Source organism: Nesoenas mayeri (assembly GCF_963082525.1).
Source record: "Nesoenas mayeri genome assembly, chromosome: 1".
Lineage (NCBI taxonomy): Eukaryota > Metazoa > Chordata > Aves > Columbiformes > Columbidae > Nesoenas > Nesoenas mayeri.
Window position 1 is genome coordinate 194,938,169 of NC_137541.1, and position 22,241 is coordinate 194,960,409.

General features: G+C 37.1%; 1 protein-coding gene across 1 annotated transcript in view; it reads right to left on the reverse strand.

Annotated features, from left to right (window-relative positions):
* Positions 1 to 22,241, reverse strand: part of RNF17 (ring finger protein 17) — a gene marked incomplete at both ends in the record, with an annotated part of 51,945 nt that overhangs the window by 23,335 nt on the left and 6,369 nt on the right. Inside the window, 15 exons of the mRNA XM_080364353.1 lie at positions 397 to 517; positions 1,240 to 1,360; positions 3,702 to 3,878; positions 4,477 to 4,635; positions 6,294 to 6,432; positions 8,129 to 8,319; positions 9,617 to 9,782; positions 10,219 to 10,408; positions 11,324 to 11,485; positions 15,301 to 15,346; positions 15,530 to 15,623; positions 18,500 to 18,576; positions 19,944 to 20,115; positions 20,937 to 21,037; positions 21,766 to 21,820. Of these exons, the coding sequence (XP_080220479.1) occupies positions 397 to 517; positions 1,240 to 1,360; positions 3,702 to 3,878; positions 4,477 to 4,635; positions 6,294 to 6,432; positions 8,129 to 8,319; positions 9,617 to 9,782; positions 10,219 to 10,408; positions 11,324 to 11,485; positions 15,301 to 15,346; positions 15,530 to 15,623; positions 18,500 to 18,576; positions 19,944 to 20,115; positions 20,937 to 21,037; positions 21,766 to 21,820 (1,971 nt within the window). The remainder of the gene's footprint in view (positions 1 to 396; positions 518 to 1,239; positions 1,361 to 3,701; positions 3,879 to 4,476; positions 4,636 to 6,293; positions 6,433 to 8,128; positions 8,320 to 9,616; positions 9,783 to 10,218; positions 10,409 to 11,323; positions 11,486 to 15,300; positions 15,347 to 15,529; positions 15,624 to 18,499; positions 18,577 to 19,943; positions 20,116 to 20,936; positions 21,038 to 21,765; positions 21,821 to 22,241) is intronic.

Genomic DNA, 22,241 nt, shown 5'->3' on the forward strand with positions numbered 1-22,241 from the left:
TTGTCTTCTAATTAAGACCTTCCATAGAGACAACTTACTTCAGGTGCAGGTTAAACACACAAAAGTGATATTTCTCTTCTTACTACAAAGGAATGAGAACCTTAACAATAACAAATTTGGGAAGACTTGGCAGTTAAGCACATTACAAGTATGACAGAAACATTTAATTTCCAACTTTTGAATCAATTATGTTAATCAAGATTTAGTTTAAGAATTCAACTATGCCAAACTGCAGAGTTACACTCTAACTTATGCCAGCTGACAAATGTGATTTGCAATGAATTTTTCACAAATGTGGTAAATTCCAGCCACTAGAGGTGACATACTAAAGCAAGTAATTTTGTTACACAAATTCAGTATTTCTAAATACTTCCAAGTTATGCAGAGTGTATTTACCTAGGTATGTAGGATGATGCCAGGTCTTCTTGAACCAGCTGCAAGTTAATACTACAGCTTCTTGCATGAACAGCAGAGGAGTCAAAGAGTTCAACAGATAAGATGTTATTATCTAAAATTTCTGAGAATAAATAATATAAACATAATTAGTGCTGATCAATGAGAGTAAGAAGATTATGGTTTTGAAGACACAGCAAATGGTACTAATACGCAGAATTTTGTAAAATTAAATTTATAAAATAATTGATTCTGAGCATCAACAGTATGGAGAGGCTTAGCTTTGCACATACCTATAAAATTAACTTAAATACACCAGCAATTACAAAATATTTTGTACAAAATAACAACTGCTATATGTAATTTCATTTATTAGATAGCTTCCAAAAGACTATTCCATAGTTGTTGAAAAATAACTAGCTGTATTTTTAAGAATAAATGGTATTGAGAAAAACCCTACTAAGACATATGTGTGTTATCTGAACTTTTTTTTTCCTATGCTTTAGAGCAGCAGCGATCATACTCCCAACCAGCAAAAACTCAAGAGTCAAGGATAGCCAGTATTTTGGAAGCAAGCATTTGTTAGTAGATCAGGATATTTACATCACATAATGCTGGTGTGGTCTGTAACAGAAGACATGAACAGTGTTTTCCAGAAGTTGTATTTGTTATGTCTCCTCAAATCAGTTCATGTTTAGATACACTTGTGACAGGTAGCCTGATGTGAGAATGAACCTAAGTACTTCAAACAAATATTATACTATTTAAAATATGAAAATGCATATTTCTACATTTGAGTTAATTTAATATTATTTAAATGTAAATTAATACATTTTGATAACTTACCAACAACTAAACACAGCATAAGTTTATCTTTAGTAATTTCTTCAAATCTTGCCTTGGCTTTTCTGTTCCACTCACTTTCCCCTTCATAAGGCTCAATGGAAGCCAGCCTGCACCTGAATGCCTAAAGAATAATTCAAATTATGTGTCTACCACCACATATCAAGACCATCCCATTACAGCCAAATCATAGCTTTTGCTTTGCACTCAAGCAGGGCCGCAAGACAGCATGACCTTGGTTCTGGTTCCACATTACCATTATTTGATTTAAGATGATCCCCTCCCCCCATCAGCAGCTGAGCATGAACTCCAAATTCAGATACATTCTGGCTAGAAACAGAGCTTACTTTTCCTGGCCTCCCTTTATGATTAGGCACAGACCTGGCTGCAGAGATGAGATTACTGCAGAGAGGTAATAAAGCGTCCATCATATTTTGCTTATCATGATGTAATAACCCAAACCTGAAGCACCTAAGATTAACACGACTATACCAATATAAAAGTCTGAAGGACTAAACACAGAGATATGAGACGACCACAGTACCTATGTCAGAAAATTCCTGCCAGAATTTTGAAAGTTATTCATTAGGAGATACAAAAAAAGAGAGACCCAGAAAATCAGATGAGATTAAGTACTTTGATTAAAAGAATTTTTGTTTGGCATCTTTATTGCAAACTTTAGTGGCTACACTATGATTCAATTTTAAATTAACTGCAAATGTTATCGTTTCCTCCTTCTTGTTCACTGGGCCAAAAGAAAGAAGAATAACACATGGTGGGGGGAAACGGAGGGAAAGGAAATAAAGACAACAGGAATACCAACGTTTTGTGCAGATATTCTTAGGACACAGGCAGTCAGGAATAAGAAAATCAGACTGACTGACAGGTTAAAAAAAAACATTAAAAGACAGGGCTGTGGATGACAAAACCAACAGTACATTAAGCACCGCTCATTCCAGGTCACAATTTCTGCACCACCCAAGTCCATTAAAATGTCTGCAAACTGTATTAACGGGCTGAAAAAAAGCCCAACTTCTAACAGCCTAATTCAAATCTCTTAAACAACCAACTTGCATTTGAGGCACTGCAGTATGTTATCATGTGTGCAGACTTGCTAATGCTTACATGCACAACCAACCTCCCTTCTGATACTCTTACCTTCTGAATGCTTCATTTTGCAATCTTGCGTTCATTTATGTTTCAAAGAATTTTAAATCCTTCATTTCTTTTTTTTTTTCAATAAAAAGATTTGAACCCATAGCAACACATAAGCAGACTAAAGCCTGCTGATCTTTCTATTACTTTCATTAAAACTAATAGCAACAAGAAGCTGTTATTTCTTACACAAACATCAAGTGTAAACACCTTGCCAGCATGTTTCACAATAACCTATATATGGTATAAGAATGATGGGATTTGAGAATAACTGATAGGTTCAAGTTTTTTTAGGCGATTCTCTGGTGGTCATATATCCATCTGTATCCATAGCTCTTCAGCTCCTTCTCCTTCAGGTTCCAAGCGAGGAGGCCCAGTACTATGTGCTCAAGAGGTTACTAATTCGTAAAGGATTTTTCTGAGGATTTATATTTGGTCAATAACAAGCAATCAGTTGCACTGATGGGATAACACACATCAAAAATCCCAAGACCCTTATTTATGAGCTGCTCTGATCTGACGGATTAAGACATTGCAACTGCAAGAACATTTTGTCATTTTCAAAATGTTTCCTCTCCCTTGCTGTCAAAAAAAAGCTCAATTATTCTGGCTGAAACTTTCCCCAGAAACCTCTGCTCAAAATATAAACAAATCCTATTTTCAGTAAAAGATGCTGGCCAACCTTAGTTAAAATAATCATTTCTTCCAGTGTCTACAACTAGTTAAAAAAACCCCTATCAACACGCAAAGATTTAAGGTTTAGCATAATTGTAGTTGGCAACCGGAATTACTGAACGAACAGGTGAAGAAAAAGAATTATTTTCTACTTATGTGTGCTTTTTATTTGACAAAAATACTTTGCCATTTCCCTTCTGACTCAGTTTTTCTCATCAGAAGCAGGAAACTCCTACAATCTCAAGTTAGCAAAGCATCAAACTTTAAATGCCATAAACCAAACAAAAATATAATTTTAAAAAGATACGATATCAGGGTCATCATTTGAAAATGAAGGAATGAAAAAATTAATCTGGCTTACTGTAGACGAAAAGAAGGTACTTGAATTAAACACATACAAAATTTATATATACCTCCTCACTGCAAGGTAACATTAGATTTCATTTAAAAGTGAATTATATAAAAAACCCTTTTCAATATGTACCTAAACATATTAAATGAGTCATATCATAAACCCACGTGAAATGGAACTTTCTTAACATTTATTTCAGAAAGTTAACAACCTTCACTTTCCTCCTCCACCTACTGACATTCTATTATTTTTGAGTATTTAATCCACGCAAGCACTAATTTACCTTTTCTGGAAAGCTCAAAAACTCCTTCTTTACTCTGCGTATGTCTTTAAGAGTTATGTTACCAATGTTGCCAAAGTCAACATATTTTACCATAACTTCTTCACGACTTGGCAGCCCTTCAAGAAAAACAACCCAAGTTATTAAAACAAAAAAAAAGAATATCTGATACAGGTTAAAGCACCAGAATTTGAGAGCAAAATACACATTATACCATATAATCATTAAAATACCACATTTTCAAATGTTAAGAACCAGCTCTTTCAGGTTCCTAGCATGTTGGTCCCCTTCCATCTAATAACTTTCTGAGATGCTGGCACATTAAATAGATGCCAAGTAGACATGTCAGCACACAGGCATCCTACACTGCCCACACAGGCAACACAGAGGTCAGCACAAGGACATCGCCATTCCCTTCACAATTTCTATGGGGAATTATTAACCCACACTAGTTACAGTCAGAGGTTGGCTATAACAGACAAACCTATATTTCAAACTGTAACAGTAAAGTAAGTGAAACATTAAATAAATATATAATGAAATTTCAGTAAAGTATAGAAAACCAAGTATACCACTTCTATAAAAAAATACATGTATAAACTACTCCATTAATATCAAAATATGATATGTATTAGTACTACTGACTTTATGAACCTGTTAGTGTAAGAATGCCTAGTAAAAATCGTGTCTGTTTGTTAGTATTCATTTTCAGTGTGTGACTCTGATCTAGTGCCACACCTGATTTTGCAACCTAGCATTAGGGTGAAAGAATCAGTACTTCACCTATAATCTGTGCTCTGTACCAATTCCCATCACTCTGTTTTGCAATACAGGCCTGACCTTCAACAGGGCAGACAATTTTCAGGTTTTTCTCATCCTCATGTTTATATTCCTCCTGAATTTTCTTTGGAAGATCTAAAGAATCCAGGTTATCTCTCTAAAATAAGAAAAACAAAACATACATACACACCAGTTTTTTCTAATGGTAATTTTGCTCTTTCAAGGAACATTTTTTCCAGTACTGTACCACCTAGTGTTCCCCTTCCAAATTAAACAATGGTTGTGAACATGTGAAGTGAATTAAAGAGCCTAACAATTGTTGAATATTGCCCTGTTCAATGACCACCCAAAAGAGTAGAACACTACAAATTCACATAGCAATTAACCACATCACAAAACAAACAAACAAGAAGTATCAGAAGACAAAGGAAGGGCTACAGATGTTGTCTATCTGGACTTCTGTAAGACCTTTGACACAGTCCCTGACAATATCCTTCTCTCTAAATCGGAGAGATATGGATTTGATGGGTGGGCTGTTCAGTGGATGAGGAACTGGCTCGCTGGTCATACCCAGAAAGTAGTGGTCAATGGCACAATGTCTAGATGGACACTGGTAATAAGTGGTGTCCCACAGGGCCTATATTGGGACCAGTACTGTTTCAGATTTTCATAAATGACATAGACAGTGGGACTGAGTGCACACTCTGCAAATTCATGGATGACACCAAGCTGAGTGGTGCAGCTGACACACCTGAGGGACAGGATGCCATCCAGAGTGACCTGAAAAAGGTTAAGAAGTGGGCCCATGTGAACCTCATGACCTTCAACAAGGCTAAGTGCGAGGTCCTGCACACGGGTCAGGGCAACCCACATGTCAATACAGGCTGGGGGATGAAGGGATTGAGAGCAGCCCTGTGGAGAAGGACTCAGAGGTAGTGGTGGATGGAAGATTGAACATGAGCCAGCAATGTGCCCTTGCAGCCCAGAAGGCAAATCATATCTTTGGCTGCATCAAAAGCAGCGTGGCTAGCAGGTGGGGGGAGGTGATTCTGCCCCTCTGCTCTGCTCTGGTGAGACCCCACCTGGAGTCCTGTGTCCAGCTCTGGAGCCTCAGTACAGGAAAGACATGGACCTGTTGGAGGGGCCAGAAGAGCCACAGAAATTATCAGAGGGATGGAACAGTTCTGCTGTGAGGACAGGCTGAGAGAGCTGGGTTGTTCAGCCTGGAGAAGGCTCCAGGGAGACCTTACTGTGGCATTTCAGTACTTAAAAGTGACCTATAAGAAAGACGGGGATGGACTTTTTAGCAGGGCCTGTTGCAACAGGACAAGGGGTAATGGTTTTAAACTAAAGTAGGGGAGATTCAGGCCAGACACGAAGAAAAAATTTTTTACAATGAGGGTAGTAAAACAACTGTCCCAGGTTGCCCAGAGATGTGGTAGATGCCCCATCCCTGGAGACGTTCCAGGCCAGGCTGGATGAGGCTCTGAGCAACCTGATCTAGTTGAAGATTTCCCTGCTCACGGCAGGGGGTTGGACTAGATGAGCTTTAAAGGTCCCTTCCAACCCAAACTGTTACATGATTCTATGATAAAAACATTTACAGGAATTGTTAAAATTCCAGAAAGTTATTTATCTAGGATTAATCTGGGATTGTAGGAATTGATCTAATCTGTTAATTCTATGAATGCTAAAACTGGTAACAAGTGACAGAAGTTAAATGAAATTTAACTTATTTAATTTGGACTAAAAGTAGCTCAAAATTAAAATGTTTGTTCAGAGTTTTATTTAAATAGAAGTTATTTCTACACTTACCAGCTGGAGATAGAAATCACTTGGACTATTAACGTGACAAACTACAACAGAAATGAATTCTTTTTCTTGTGGAATCTTAGGTGGACTATACTGCAGGACGGTATTATTTTCTGACTCACTGGGAAGCTGTGATCTAAACCTAAGGTAAACAAAATGAAATTTTGAATTAATTCTGTTACAATTAAGTGAGAAGGAACCTATTTATATTAAAATGTCAAGATTCCCATAAAAAAATGCAAAATGGTCTTATAAAAATAACTTGATTAATAGTTGTATGAATAGCTTGAACTTTCTTTCTTGCAGCTGGTGCAGCCAATTCTCCCTAATGCTGCTTCTGTCACAAATGTTAACATATGAAGAATGATATATGGCAGCTGGCTCCTAAAAAGACTTTGGTATCTGGAATGCAGTAGCATACACTTAAATTGTTTTTAAAATAAAGTAAAAGTCTAGAATCCACTACGTTGACAAAAGCATTCTCTTTCAGATTTTCTTTTCCTCACTTATGAGAAAAAGCAACGACCTGAAGAACACTTATGCAGTATCTATCACTGTTCGCACCACCACAACTAGTTATGCTCAAATATAACTCCATGATATTTGAGAATTCATGCCAGTCAGGTGAAGTCCCTGATGATCGGGAAAAGGGAAACATTGCACTCATTTTTAAAAAGGGTAGAAACAAGGACCCCAGGAACTACCGACCTGTCAGCCTCTGTGCCTGGGAAGATCATGGAACAGATCCTCCTAGAAGCTCTGCTAAGGCACATGGAGGACAGGGAGGTGACTTGAGACGGGCAGCACGGCTTCACCAAGTGTAAGTCCTGCCTGACCAACCTAGTGGCATTCTACAATGGACTAACTACATCAGTGGACAAAGAAAGGGCTATTTGGACTCGCGTAAAGTTTTTGACATGGTCCCCTACAACATCCTTCTCTCTAAAATGAAGAGATACACATTTGATGGGTGGACTCTTCAGTGGATGAGGAACTGTCTGGATGGTCACATCCAGAGAATAGTGAACAATGGCACAATGTCTGGACGGACACCAGTAACAAGTGGTGTCCCTCAGGGGTCTGTACTGGGACCAGACCTTTGAAGGTCCTTTCCAACCCAAACTACTCTGTTTCTATGACTCTATGATAAAAAAGTCCTTTCTCTGTGTGCAAGAAAACGAACCATCATTTCCTAGAGATCTGCATGACACCTGCCTGGACGCCTCCCTGTGTAACCTCATCTAGGTGTTCCTGCTCCAGCAGGGGGATTGGACTAGATGATCTTTCAAAGCCCTTTCCAATCCCTGACATTCTGTGATACCCTTGTACCCAAACAACAAAACATTCGTGGCTTTCTCTGTTTCCTGCTTCTTCCATCAGTCCCGCCAAAGCAGCTCTCCGCTGTTATAATGCCATCAAACTCCCCCTCCTTATGACCTACCGTCGTTTCTCCAATTCATTCTGCTAAATGCATCACATCACATGGCTGTCACATCAAACTGCCACAAGGCTGATTTCTGTATGTTTTTCTGTCCGTTACAGACACTCAGGGCTTCTCCTTTCAACCCCATTATTCAAACTTGTACAGAAATTTAACTTCTGTCATTTTCGACAATAAAGTTCATAATCCAAATAAAGCCCTGACTAGTGCAAATGAGTATGGCACAGTGTTAATTAGTGAAGGTGAAAAAAAGGAATCAACACATATTGCTGAAGATTAATACATCACACATTTATATACCAAACACTGCAAAAACAACTTGTTTGGTAAACTTCACTTTGGAAGTCTTATGATGTTATTTACAGCATAAGAGCACAAACTAAAGGAAAATACATACCTTGCCAAGTCTAAAAAAACTAATGCATCCCTGAGAGATACTGGCATGTTATTGTTTGTTTTATTAAATGGAGGCTTTTTCAAATCCACAATGAGAACACCATCCTCTTCTCTAAATATTGTCATCAAAACAACTTTATTATTTACCATTCCTAAAAATTTTGTCTTTGCTTCCTCTCCCCACCCTTCACTCTGTGTTAGGAAGAAAGAAAAAGTTAACAAAGATGTCAGAGAATGTTAAAACAAAAACTATAATTAGTAATTAAAATAAAATAAAAGCAGAAGCAAGGAAGGGAGTGTAGTTACATTTTAACAGATGAAATACTGAATACACTGTCAGGCTGTGTAATCCACAGACATGACAGCACTAAACAGTATTTTTCTGTGCTGGATTTGTGTTTTTAACTGTACAAAACTGAGCCAGATCAAAGTGCTGCACTTTCCACCACATTTCTTTTAAAGATTCAATATTTCATCCTCTGATTCTTTTGTTAGGTAAACCAGAATTGTCATACAGTTTCACCTCCTGACTTACATTTCTGCTCTCCCAATTCATTTGAAAGTTTATTGATATCTTGGTCCATTTACACTACATCCTTCTTGACATTTTATCTACCTTGAAAAAGCCAGTCTGAATTTCTCTTGGATCAAGTTAATGCAGTTCTCATTTGATACTGCAAATCTGTGCTTTTTAGGTGTGATAAAAATGAAAGCAGATACAAGGAAGGCATTTTAGCCACACCTGTGAAAATCGTTCCAGATCTTTCCTATTTAAAGCTCTTTCAGACAACATCAGACTGGTAAAAAAAAAAAAAACAAACAACAAACTAACCAGTAGTTATACTGTCAGAAATGCACAGCGGCATTGGACGTAGTTTATTCTTATGTGAATGCTGCAAAAATAAAGCAAGCCTAATAAATAACTATCAAATAAAAGAATGCTGCAATATATGTCCTTTTTGTAAGGGAATAAAATAATGGTACTTATTTTCCTGTTATACTGAAAGACAACAAACGACACTTTTCAATATGTGGCAAAAAAAAATTAAGTATTATAATAAAGGACAATCCCTGAAAAGATTATCTGTTTGTTCCGTTCGGATGATTTTTGAAAGTTATTACTTGCATAAAATTAAACAGTCATTTGAAATAAGAATATCAGTTCTGCAATTTGTTTTTAAATTTGACAAAGAACATGTCTAGAGTGAGAGTAGCGAGATTTGAACCTCAAATATGTGTTTGTAAACTCAGAGGCTCTTTAAGACAGACTGCTATATGCTTTTGTTTCCTTTTCAAAGAAAGCAATGCAACCCACCTTTTTGCAAGAGATGATTCAATTTTTTAAAAGAATAAAACATACCCTGTACTCTCGAGTTTCATTCTGTTTATACAGGAATAATATTACTGTAAATTATGTATTTTAGTTAACATAAATCATAGGAAGAAAAAAAAATAATCTCCTGAAATAGTATAAACAACTTTTACTTACCGCATTTTTGGGAACAACATCCTTCAATGAGCACTGTACTGCTAATGGAGGAATAGCTGCAAGTTCTGCCTCAATATGCTGACTGGGCTTCCGTACAAACAAAGAAAAGTCATCTGTTTCAATAGTTTGCAGAGTAGCAGGTTCAGGCCTTTCAGCAGGAATGTATCTATTGTCAATGGGAATAAAGCCAGTACTAGCTTAAAAGAAAAGCAAAAACCCCCAACGCCAAAAACACGCCAAACTGAACCCCAGACTTAAGCTAAAGGTGACTACTGCAATAATTGGCACAATGCCATGTCATTGAAACAAAACTAGAAAGTCTCAATGAAATGCATTTTTGTTGAACACAGAGGAAATGTGTTTTCTTTTGCAATGCAAGTCTAACTTAAACATTTCAATGTGTGAAGGCTTATACACTTGTGTACTTACATAGGCTGCCACTCTTCCTGTGGGAAATACATATATACAGAACATGACTGTCATTTAGATATCTGGTTATCTGCTTGTGTGAAGCTGATGGAGGACTTGTTTCTTAGTAGTGATGAATGTAACAACAGTCAAGGACAACAACTGCAGACAAAAACCTCTCTTCGTAAACATACCCTGAGGAAGTCAGAACTACAGAGCTCCCAAAATCAATTAGGAATACTTCCAGCAGTGCAATATCACAAACTTTGTATCTTACAGGACCACAAGGCTTCCTCTTATTTTTACTTTTCAGCGGAATTAGTTTAGTGATAGTTCCACGGCACCACATTCCAGTTTCCTTACTCTTAATAAAAGCTGTAGCCCCTACACAGAAGCAAATAAAAAGAAAGATTAAATTCAATATTTGTAAGGATTTCATACTGGAAGTATTATTACAGTTCTGCATGATGTTCTACTGTTGTCTATTTTCCACAGATAGTAAAAGTGCTACTCCTAAAACAGACACAAAGACATAAAAACCTTGTGTTGACAGTCACCAGAACTTTTCTCCTCACATTCACTTTCACAGCATCTGTAAGGCTACGAAGTGTTTGGCTTACATTAAGAAGTAATTTCTGGCAAACTTTCTATACATCTTAGTGAAGTACCAAAAAAACCATTGACATTGAGGGTTGTTACAGACTTTTTATGAGTTTTATAAACACCTTCTACAAGTGAGTAACACTGTCAATAGGCGGGCTAGAAAATAATTTTAGTGATTTAGCAATGCATTATTGTCTTTCCTTTTTACTTCCAGAATGGTTTCTATCCAGAAAGTTAATTTAAAACAACAACAACAAAAAAACCACCACACACATATCCACCCAAAGGTAATGTTGCTTGCATGAGTGAAAGCTGATTTACTGAAGTAATGAAAGAATTAGGCTAGTCATTAAAATCACTATACTGAAAAAGAACTATCAGTTAACAGTCACCACCTAATGCTTGAAAACATTACATTTACAGCCAGGTGTTTCAACTGCTGGTTAGTCTAAGCACTCAATTTGTTGAGGCTGAGAAGAACTGCAGAGTTTTTTTATTTCTGGAGTTTTCATTTCTGTGATTTATTAAAAGTCCACATATGTTTGCCAAAAAGCATTAACTGTAGATTTCAGAACATATAAGGACTGTTTACTATGTAAAAGGAGGGGGAGAAGGAGGGAAAAAAAAAATACTAAGGAAGACATACTGCAAGATAGCGTTTTAAGCTAACATGACCTTCAGAAATTAATAATTTACCTAGTTCCAAAACATCTGAAGATAAGAGATACGAACTCTTACTACAACAAAGTTTTTTCAGTTTCTCCTCCAAAACCCCTGCTTCTTTCATCTGGGAGTATCTCCGAATATAGAAGTGGCATGGATTTATAACATGGCTTACAAACACTAGTTCTGCTGAACCTGAGTAAGACAGAAAACAGGTATCAAACACTCTCCAAGTGACTCCAACAGATATTATTAGACATGTGATTAGTTTATGCTGCATTAATCATAACATCACCTCGAATGTTTTTTAATCAGACAAGTCTGCTCATGTCTGTTTCAAACTAGTTATCGTGTTTGCTGTCTGATTAAAACCACTCAACTACCTTCCTCAAGCTACCCTGTAAAAGAAAAGGCTGTCTGCTTAAAAAGTGGTCACCTAAATTTAAGTAGGTAACTCAGAGTTTGTGTTCCCTCTATTTAACAGAGAAATAGGGAATTTCTATAGAGCAAATGAGACAGATTAAGACTTCTACCTCTAAGAACAGGTATGCCAAGTACTTTTGTATAGTTATTCAGTGGTAATGCATGAAAATCAAGAAAAGGCCTAAAGCCAGTCAAGAGATGACCCCTATATAAGATAGGCCTTCTAAGCATCCGAATCCTTTGCACTGCAGGTACCTTCCTTGACTCCGTTCACTTTCTGAAGCTACTCACCAAAGGCGCTGGATGGGCCAGAAGGTTTTAGAAGCCCAGTAACTCAATTCCTACAGGAGTATTTTACGCTACAAAACTTCCTGCGAAGAGTGGACAGCATCATCTAGATGCAATGTCACTGGGATGGCTGATCAGGGCACAGGAAAACAGACAAGATTTGCAGCATTTTAGAGCCCTGCCCTGTCTGTACACATCTCTGAACTACAATTGATCATGGGCAAAAAGTGGTACCAAGCTTCTGGCATTTGAAACATACTGAGCATGCACACAGAACTGTACTTGGAAGTTTAGGAAATGCAGTGTCCAGAGCAGATGCAAGAGCACTCTTGGATATTTCCAGTAGACAAGATGCTATCGGAGTAAAAAAGTCTGAATGACTTGAAAGAGTTCAGCTATAGGTACACTAACTCTTCTGGATCACCCTGGTCACCATTTCCGACGATGAGATAAGTCTGTTAGCTCCTCTGAAGTAGCGCAGGAAAAGCAGGTATTAACAGCACTTCACTGGATCAGCAGAAGCCGATACCTCCAGCCAAAAAAACAATAACAGGAGCTGGGCCAGTTCTGGATCACTAGGGCCACATGGATTCAGAGGAGATGTCTTTAAGCTATTTGAAAACGTTCCTTAAACTAAATGCAAACAAAAAATCCCAACAAACCACAGCTGCCTGAGGAGGATTTGAAAAAAATATTATTTGTCTGATAACTAACCCTACTAGCAGGAAAGAATGAAAAACTCATTATATCAAATTTCAAATTATGCTTCCCATAATCCAAAAATACACAGTATTGCACAAAATACACCTTTTAGCATATTCTCGATAAAAACAATCACATCAAGTTAATTCTATTATAAATTAATCTCTTAAAATCTTATTCTCTCAGTGTATAATCAAATTCAGGAGTCTGAAAAGGCTCAAACATCACATACCTGTTATAGTTGTGATATGTTTCTCTCTCCATGCAAATTCTTTTATGTCTACTAAAGGGTGAGCACACAGTACACTAACTTCAGTATGGGCATTAGGAGATTTTCTCTGCTAATTACTTATTTCCACAGAATTTGTTATGGACTTAAAAAACTCAAATTGCTTAATATTCTGTCAAGTCCCACTGAGAGCAGCCAGTAAATGCACAAGTTATTGAGAAGAGCATGTTTATATGGCTCTAGAGTTAAAACCAAACCAACAAAACCAAAAACAAGAAACCAACCAACACTAAAACTCCCAACTAAAACACCAAAACTGCTCCAAACAAAACAAAAAAAATCCTTAATCTGTTTTATTTGCTAGTATTACTTTGTGTCCTAGATTAAAGCACATCTTTTTGCAGCAGTATTTTCCTGCTTCTTAATGTCAACTTCTTAGCTCAGTTTGTTTCTTCTCCAATACTGCTATCTTGACTCTTCAACTTTTATTACCATTTACACTCAGCAACGAATGAAGCTCAAAGCACCGCACAAACTGTACCTATAGAATTTTTGAGCTAAGTAATCTATTTCCTCAAATTACTCTCAGTTCTGTACATTTATCCATTCACTCATAATTCAGAAAAAATAAACATAGGGGGAGAAAAAGACAACAGTTCAAAATCCAGTACTGACCTAAGAAATGGGTCACACTGTTGACAGTTAACATTATGTCAAATATCTGCCAGGTATTGAGAACACTGCCAATGTTTAGTTTCTGAAAGCTGCCTGGGACTGCTGTATTGCAACTTCCAACTAAGTGCCTTTAGAGCGTATCTTAAAAAGACAGTATAGTCTTTACATTAGCAAGGAGAGCAGACCAGAGAGTGTTTTTGCAAAGCAAAATAGTTGGTGCTAAGACCTACATCTGCACTGAATGAACCTCCCAGACTAGTTTTAACTGGAAGGAAATCAATTTATGTACCCAAGCCTGCTCTTCCATGTGAACAAATACACACTAACTAGGGATGGTCAGGAGATGATCTAGATCGTTCCTGATCTCAACGAGAATGCTAATGTGTCCAACTCTCCAACAAATTCCAGTGTCTGCTCTCACTATTTAGAGGATGGGTCTCTGCCAGGAAACAAAACCATTTACCAGATAGGAAAACCACTAACCAGCTTTGTATTGAAAAGGTGTTTCCTTGTTGAAGAGTTTCTTCCTCTGCTCATCAGCGTGACATTCTGTGGGAAACTCTGTTTGTTCTGTAGAAGAAAAGTTTAATGAATTAGGTTAGTTAAGTATTTATACATATGCAGTAAAGCAGCACACAAAGTAAAGAAACATTACATGAATTGTTAGAGTACTGCGAAGGCAAAAATTCTCCTGTGACTGAAACAGATGCACACAAAGTGGCTACCTACACATGGCCAGCCCACATGCTAATTCCAAGATACCAAAACTATAATTAAAATTCTTAGATTCAAGACATACAAAATTCATGTAACACTTCAGTTTGAAGGAATTTTGTTCTGACAAGAGATTTGTGAGGTCCACTGAGATTCTGGAATATGTTTAGACGGTCATACTGAAGCTCTGAAATTTACTTCACCTCTATCACAGTTACACGCTACCACAATTACTCTCTCAAACCATCCCTACCCACCCCCCTCCCCTTATCCTCCCCAAACATTATTAATCATAGGGATTTTCTAGGTATGTTGCAGAGGTAAAGCACTCTGAAGTTAAGCATATTCATTATATAATACTATGGGACGCATCTACCCCCCCATTATCTAATTGGAATTTCCACATTCCACCTTGTTCCCAATTCCTTCAGTCCTATCCCCAACAGTGATTTTCAGTTCTGCAGCATCAAACCTGGAGACTGTTTTTCACATTCAGTCTCACAAGAGCCTAACAGTGGAGAAGAATCGTTTCTTGGACCTGTTAGCTACACACTTACAAATACAGTCTAGGGAAAACCTCGCAAGGTAAAGAACCTAAATCTTATTGCCAGTTAACATAGGACAATGCCCTGGAAGAAGATGCAGGAAGCTGAGGGAACTGCCAGAAAAGCATCATCCAGAAGCCAGTATCAGAAACCTCAAGGGGGACTGCAATAACTAAGAGCCAAAAAGAGTCATCCAGGCAGACACAGGAACTTAGGACACCTCTTTGAGACAACCTGAGAGAAAGTTTTCACTAAGCTTAGTTGAACTAGGACAGAAAAGAAAGGATAGCTCAAAGGAAGACAAAGTGAAATATGGACATCATTAAAGAGTTCATATGAGTGGAGACTAACTAAAAATACACAACATAATACAAAACACATAATAACATACTCAACAATGGAACATTTAAAGCATCAGGTACTAAGAAACTTACTTTCTAGGTCATCTTCAAATATTTCTTCTATTATGACATCAGGGCTAGATGGAGACTCGGGTGAAGCAGGAATACTCTGCTGACACAGCATAGGAAGTGTTTCTTGATCTTGAGTATTTTTCACTTCTTTGTGAACACCGAGTTTATTTGCAAAAGCCTTAATTTTACTTTCTCTGCTAAGTGCTAGAGACATATTCTCTACAGATGACTGAGTATTGCAGCTTGGCACTTCTTCTTTGTCATCAAGGGTAAGAGTGCGTTGTCTGTTATCTTCACTATATTTGGGAAAATATTTATTTGGAGACAAATTAGCATAATCCAGTCTGTTTCAGAAAATCACGAGTCACAGCAGAGGTTTTATTAAGAACATACCACTACATTAAGAATACAACTCGTAAGGGCTGGTTGAAACAACCTGTTTTTGAATACCAAGACAACAAAAACAGTAACATGATTTCCGAAACCTCATAAGGATTGGCACGTAAATGGCACATATTCTTGGGCACAGCTCAGTACAAGAACTACTCACTTAAATGATCAGAGACCACAGGTACAAATACAAACTATTGGAAAGAAATGTTAATAATGTGATAGACAATTCATGTCAAGAACAAAAGGCATGTCAGATGTTTTCATACTACCCGTTAGTCTTCACCGTAATGTGCAGGATTTTCAAACATCATAGCATGCAATAAGCCTTTTTTAATATAACCAGTGCTAACTACGGCTCTAAATGCAACTCCATTCCATTTTGTCAAGTTTTTTTTTTCAAAGACTGTGGGGAAAAAATGAACGGGACTAATAAAATAAAAACAATTGTAATTTTAAAAATAAGGGGTCTTTTTGCTACTGCAAGTTCATCTTAAGCAATTTCTTTCGGCATTTGGCACAATCGGTATTTAGACTGTGAAGTGAAAATACTATACATTTCAATATTTGCTGCTGATTTTAGAGATTTATTTACTCTTCTATGAAGTAATTTTCATATGCTGAAATGATAAACATCTATTATGGATATGTAAACCTGGTGCTTAGGGACATTGTTTAATGGTGAACTTGGCAGTGTTAGGTTTATGGTTGGACCTGATGATCCTAAAGGTCTACTCCAACCTAAATGATTTAACGATTGTATCATTAAATACCAGCCAAAGCTAAAAAGCACAAAGCATAAAAAGAATCTTGGTAACTTAAGTGATACAGTGAAATATAGTTGGGTGAAACACAAGTAAAACTGAAATGTGAGAACTGCAACACTAACTGGATTAACTGGAATGCTTACTGAAATAACAGCATCTGAAGTTTTGCTGTGTTTCATTATACTCTTATAGAAACCCACAAGCATATACAGATTTTCTTTTTTTAATTTAATCTCCAATATGTATTTAACCACTATAAGAACAGCTAAGTTACAGTACCTACCCTCTTTATTAAATTAGAAATACTTACTGCCCTGTTGTTCCCCATTCAATCTTGCCCAAATTTTTTAGCAAAGGTGTAATCTCATCAGTGTTTAGGGAGAATCTCGAGAGAAGAGACATTACAGAGGGTGACATGAATACGTAAATCACTTTGACACTTTGGGATGTACGATATTTTTCAGCACAATATTATTCATGGAGGGGCAAAATAAGAGATTAATTACCTACCCCAGTTTCATTCTTTCATTCCTATTAACAACAAATTGGGTTGCTTAATTATCTTCACAGTCATACTTAAACTCTTGCCTTTTGCTGTCTCATGCATGGAGTACTCCAACATTCACTGAGTTTTCACACCTATACCCAGTTTAGTTCAACAAATTATTCTGCATGGAGAAAATTAATTCTCCAACAGTCTTGAAGAATAAAATGGTAACTGAAGTCCAAAGTGTACGTTCTTTTTGTTCCCTTTATTGTTACACTAATAAACAGCTGTTTCCTTTACTGATGAAATCTAGCAAAATATTTAAAGTACTTTACAGTTAAGCTAACAGAATTGTAAATATAACTTAATCCAATCCTTAGCTTTGCTGTCCAATTATAATAAACAATTTGTGAAAACTGAAGTGTAGCCTATCATTTCTTCTCCCCGCTGCCTCTCCAGGAATGTATCCACCCTTCAATCTACAGTATCTTACGCCCACAGAACGTACCTCAATTCCCATGCACCGCCTAGCTGTGATTTTTTTCACCTCTGATGTTATTTTAGAGTGGCATCATCATGGAAGACCTTCATACTCATCTTTTATCAGATCTCCTTTCCCCTGTTTTGTTCAAGTTCTTGTAAGGTCTTCCAATGCAAACAAATTTCATTTGGTCATTTTCTAGTTTTTTCTGGTTTGGGTGATTTTGCCACTGTGCGTTTAAATAGCCTTCTCTGAAATACTCATTCACCAATGACATTCTCTTCAAAATAGGGCCTATGTACCAAGTCGATAAGTTTACTAAAATATTATTTTAAAGATTCCTTTATCTATATTGTAATGATTCAACTAACATATGACAGCAGTCGTCACAATGTTCGTCAAGCACTGCAACAGGCTGCCCAGGGAAGTGATTTGAGTTGCCATTCCTTGAAGAATTTGGCTCCATAGAGAACTGGGGTTGTTCAGCCTGGAGAAGGCTCTGGGGAGACCTTATTGCAGCCTTTCAATACTTACAGGGGTCTCCAAGAAAGACAGAGACAGACATTTTAGCACCAGCCTTATGACCAAGCTGCACAGGGTCAGCTGTACCACAGCAGTGACACACTTACTTGATTACTTATGGTATAGAAACTACATTTGTCACTTCCAGTGGAGGCAACACGATAACTGGAATATTGCCCAAATATCTTCTTAGACATCTAAGGCTCTCCTGAAGATCAGAAACTGATTCAATTTTTAAAAAACAATTAAGCCCTTATTTATTCAAATTATTTCTACTGATAAGGAAAGAAGAGGAAGCTTAGAAGTGACAGATGTCTGCCAAGGATTCTTTAAATGCATATGTTTGTTTACATCACAGCAAATTGCACATGCTTTCTCCCTGATGGCTCAAATGAAGGCCACTGTGCATTGCTAGTGATGAGTTTATACACATCTGAACTAGCAGTTTTTCAGTAAAAGGCAAGTGAGGCAGCTCAATTTCTGCTATTTAACTGCTATAGGAACAGTTTATGTAATTAAGAAAACCAGTTCATCCATTTACCCCTCAATATACCTCCAGCTCCAGTCATTTACCTTGGAGATATTTCCTCCTTCAAGCTGTTGACTCTTGAGACTTCAGTGTCAACTGACAACTTTAAATTACAAATAACCTGAAATTAAGAAGCAGAGTCTCAGCTTATAATATACAAAAATGTATTACCTACAACATGATAAAGCCAGAGTATGACATCTTTAGTTTTACAGAAAAAAACCCCAAGAGTTTACTGGTTAACAGCCAACAGCCAGTTCTCAACTATGCCATCTTACAATTGCTCAGACCTAATGGTTGGGGATTTTGTAACGTTAGTATGTAAATAGAAGCAGGAGTCGGATTTTCCTTTTGTATAAACAGCTACTGAGAAGGGGACTTCCAAGTAAGAAGGCAGGCCCACGGGAGGACAGCAGTGGCTGCCAGCTCCCTGAAGTCACACTGGGGAAGACAGAGGCAAAGAACAGAAAAAAAAGGAGGTATCAGGCTTCTTTTGTGGGTCAGATGAAGACTTAAGTTTCTTCATATGGAAAATGACAACTGGGTGCAGGGAACATGCCAATCTAAAAATCACACTACTTCAACATATGACAAAACCAGTTATTATTTTTCTCACAAGGACTACAAAGGCTCTAAATGAAATAAATGTGTAGTACTTTTAGAAAGAAAACAGGGAGCTATTTAATAAGCACCCGGTTTTAAGTATTAAAATGTAGAACCCACTACCACTGCATATGCATGCATATATACAATGTACATATGTATACACACACACTGCCACAGGCATTATGAAGACATTCAAGGAAGTGTTACACGAGCTTATGACTCAATGAGGTACTGTTTACTCAGTGTAATGATCCTGATGTATCCTAGTGATTATAAAACCCTAACTTTCAGCTTCTTGTACTCTCTGAATGCCCAGGTTCTTAAGATTCTTCTCTAAGCACCTTTTCTTCTCTATTGTCAGAGACAAAAGATTTTACAGGCTGGACCTTTGGTCTGATACAGCATGGCAGGCAGCGTGGGTGTCTATGAATGGCAGATATGATGGGGAGGAGGAATGGAAGTAAAGGCCTGGGACCAAGAAGATCAGGAGAGTGTGGCTCCTCATTCTGGAGTAGTTCAGTGAGAAGGCTGGAGAGCTCTGGAATGGAAAAGGCTTGAGAGACTTCTAAAGTGCTGAGAACACTGCCCTTCCACTGATCAATACCATGTCAGAGTTTTCCAGTCCTCCCCCTCCATTTGCTGTTTCAGATAGCAAGTTCGTCGAGGCAAGTACCATCTTTTGTGTTTCATGTCAGTCACCAGACCCAAATTAGTGAACAAGACCAAATATAAACTGGAGTGGTGTGTGCAGAGGTGGAGTAAGGATACATTACTGCAAAAATCTCAATATTGAAGTGAGCAAACTGAAAGATCACAAAAACCTTCAATCCATATTTGACTGAATTAATTAAAAATAATTTCACAGTGCAAGAATGTAACTACCTGAGTGAGATTACAATAGGTTCTTACAGAAGGTATCATTTTTAATTCCATTGCAATCCTGACAGCATCAATCAAGCATTTTTTCTTCTCTTCAATGACTTCCTTAGCTTTTGCAATAGTAGTGCTGTAGTTGTTGACACTCTTCACTAATTCTGCACACAACTTCTTTCTTCTGTATGAAAAATATTACTTTTCAGAATTTAATAAGAATTCAGCTGTACAGATTCAAGCTTCAACTAGAATACACAATAGCCAGTTATACCACAATACAAACAAGATACATCTCATAAAGGAATATAATTTTCCTCAAACAGTGTAAAGCACGGAAAACTCACTTAATAATCAGAGGAAACAAAAAAGTTAAGAGTTCACACTGAAAAGTCATTTTGTTTGGAGAAACATTTTTTATTAAATGTTTAAAGCACTCTTCCATTCAAGTCTCCTGCTATTTCCATATAAATCCAACTGAAAAATCAACCAGTTCAATTTTGCAATTCAGTCTATTAAGATCGCAGGCTCCCCTCCCACGGGCTCTTCTGGAATCCTAAGCTTTGACACCTCCCCCCTCAAAGCTGATGACAAATATTTTTGAAAATTAAGAAATAAAGTGTCCTTGGACTTCTATCAGCTTGGAAAATTTGCAGAAAGTCAATTTTAAAGTTATTCTTACTGTTAAACTCATCCTCCACTAATGGCAATATCAAAAAGCTCTCAAAATTGAGCTATTTCAGACAACTAACATCATTAAGTGTATTCCAATTTTTTTCTTTCTTTGAAGAGCAGAGGCTGCATGTGCTAGAACAGGTTTGCATGGTTGGAAAACACTAAGATGCCACTAAGAAAGAGCAAAAATATTGCACAAAAATTAAAGACAGTTATTAGGAAACACTGCTACGAAGAAGACTGAAATGTTTTTTTAGAGTTCTTTATCTGAATTAGAAACTTCTTGATAAAAACAACTCACCTCTGCCACACTACAAACCAGATTACTACCTTGAACAGAGAGAAGTAATAAGTTCATCAAACGTTCTAACGGCAGCTTCTGCAACTTTGTCTCCTTCCCGCTTCACTTTCAGTTCCAAGTATTTCAGGATCTATTTCATTCAGTGTTGAATAAACATGCATTTATTATTTCATTATTCATTGTTATTATTTCATTATTCTCACTTTTTTTTTAAATTCAGAACAGAAGCAATGAACAGGAAGACAGCAAACAATACTCCATCAGTAAGAGTGACACAAAATAAGGCAAACCAGAGGATGACTATATAATATAATTGAGGAAAACCTGTAGCTCATTAATTCCTTTATTTTCTCTAACATCTAGTCAGCTCGTGTTATTTGGATCCTCATGTCAGCTGAAGTCTTTAGCTCTATGAGGCAAGAACCACACAGATCTTGGTCCCACTGCCTCACTTTCCTTTCTTGACGCTCTAACACAGCACTGTACAGAGACAACCAGCACAATAAAATTTCTACTGTTTTTTTAAAACTCATTGTGAGCATAAAGGAAAAAAATAAACATTCTTTCTCTGGCTAAGCATCAGTTTTGTCACTAAAATTATAGTTAATGAAGAGTCTATGGAGAAAAATATCTCGAGTAATGCAACACTGCTTTGTCAATTCTCAGTCTTCACTGAAAGGTGGCTGGAAGACCACAGTTGTATGCGTGAGTTATTATATCGAGCTGCTGAAATGGTAGGTTTTTACAAGATGCTATTAGTATACGAATTAGGTATTTACCGTAACTTTGCTTAACCGACAAATCGGCCACTGCAACAAATGGAAAACAGCTTTGAAGGACACTTAATGCCACACTTACTAGAATAAATTTGCTTTGAGCTTTTGAATCATTAAACACTTCTACGCCTCGGTATCTTAGAATACAGGTAAAATGTGAATAAACAGCAAAGACAGAACTGCAGGCTCTGCCACAGCACATTCAGTAAGAGTTAAAACAAAATAATTATAATTTATGAGGTTCATAGGTTACTCAGTAAAAACTATTAATAGCTTTATCCAGTATTTTAGGATTCTCCCTATATTTTATACTGTGCGTAAAAATGCATTACTTGCTTTACATGTTTTACATATTGTGTCTGTCAAAATTTCCGTTGCCCATATAATTTCTTTTCCAACTTTAAATCCAGAAAGAGACATGGAAACTAGGAAGTTAGTGTAGCTGCTAGAGCAAAAACAAACACTAAATTTTACCCTGATCCAAGGAACCACAAGCTTAGTACTTAAAGACTGGCTTATGTATGGTTCTGCAAAATGTATGAATTGACACAGTAACTT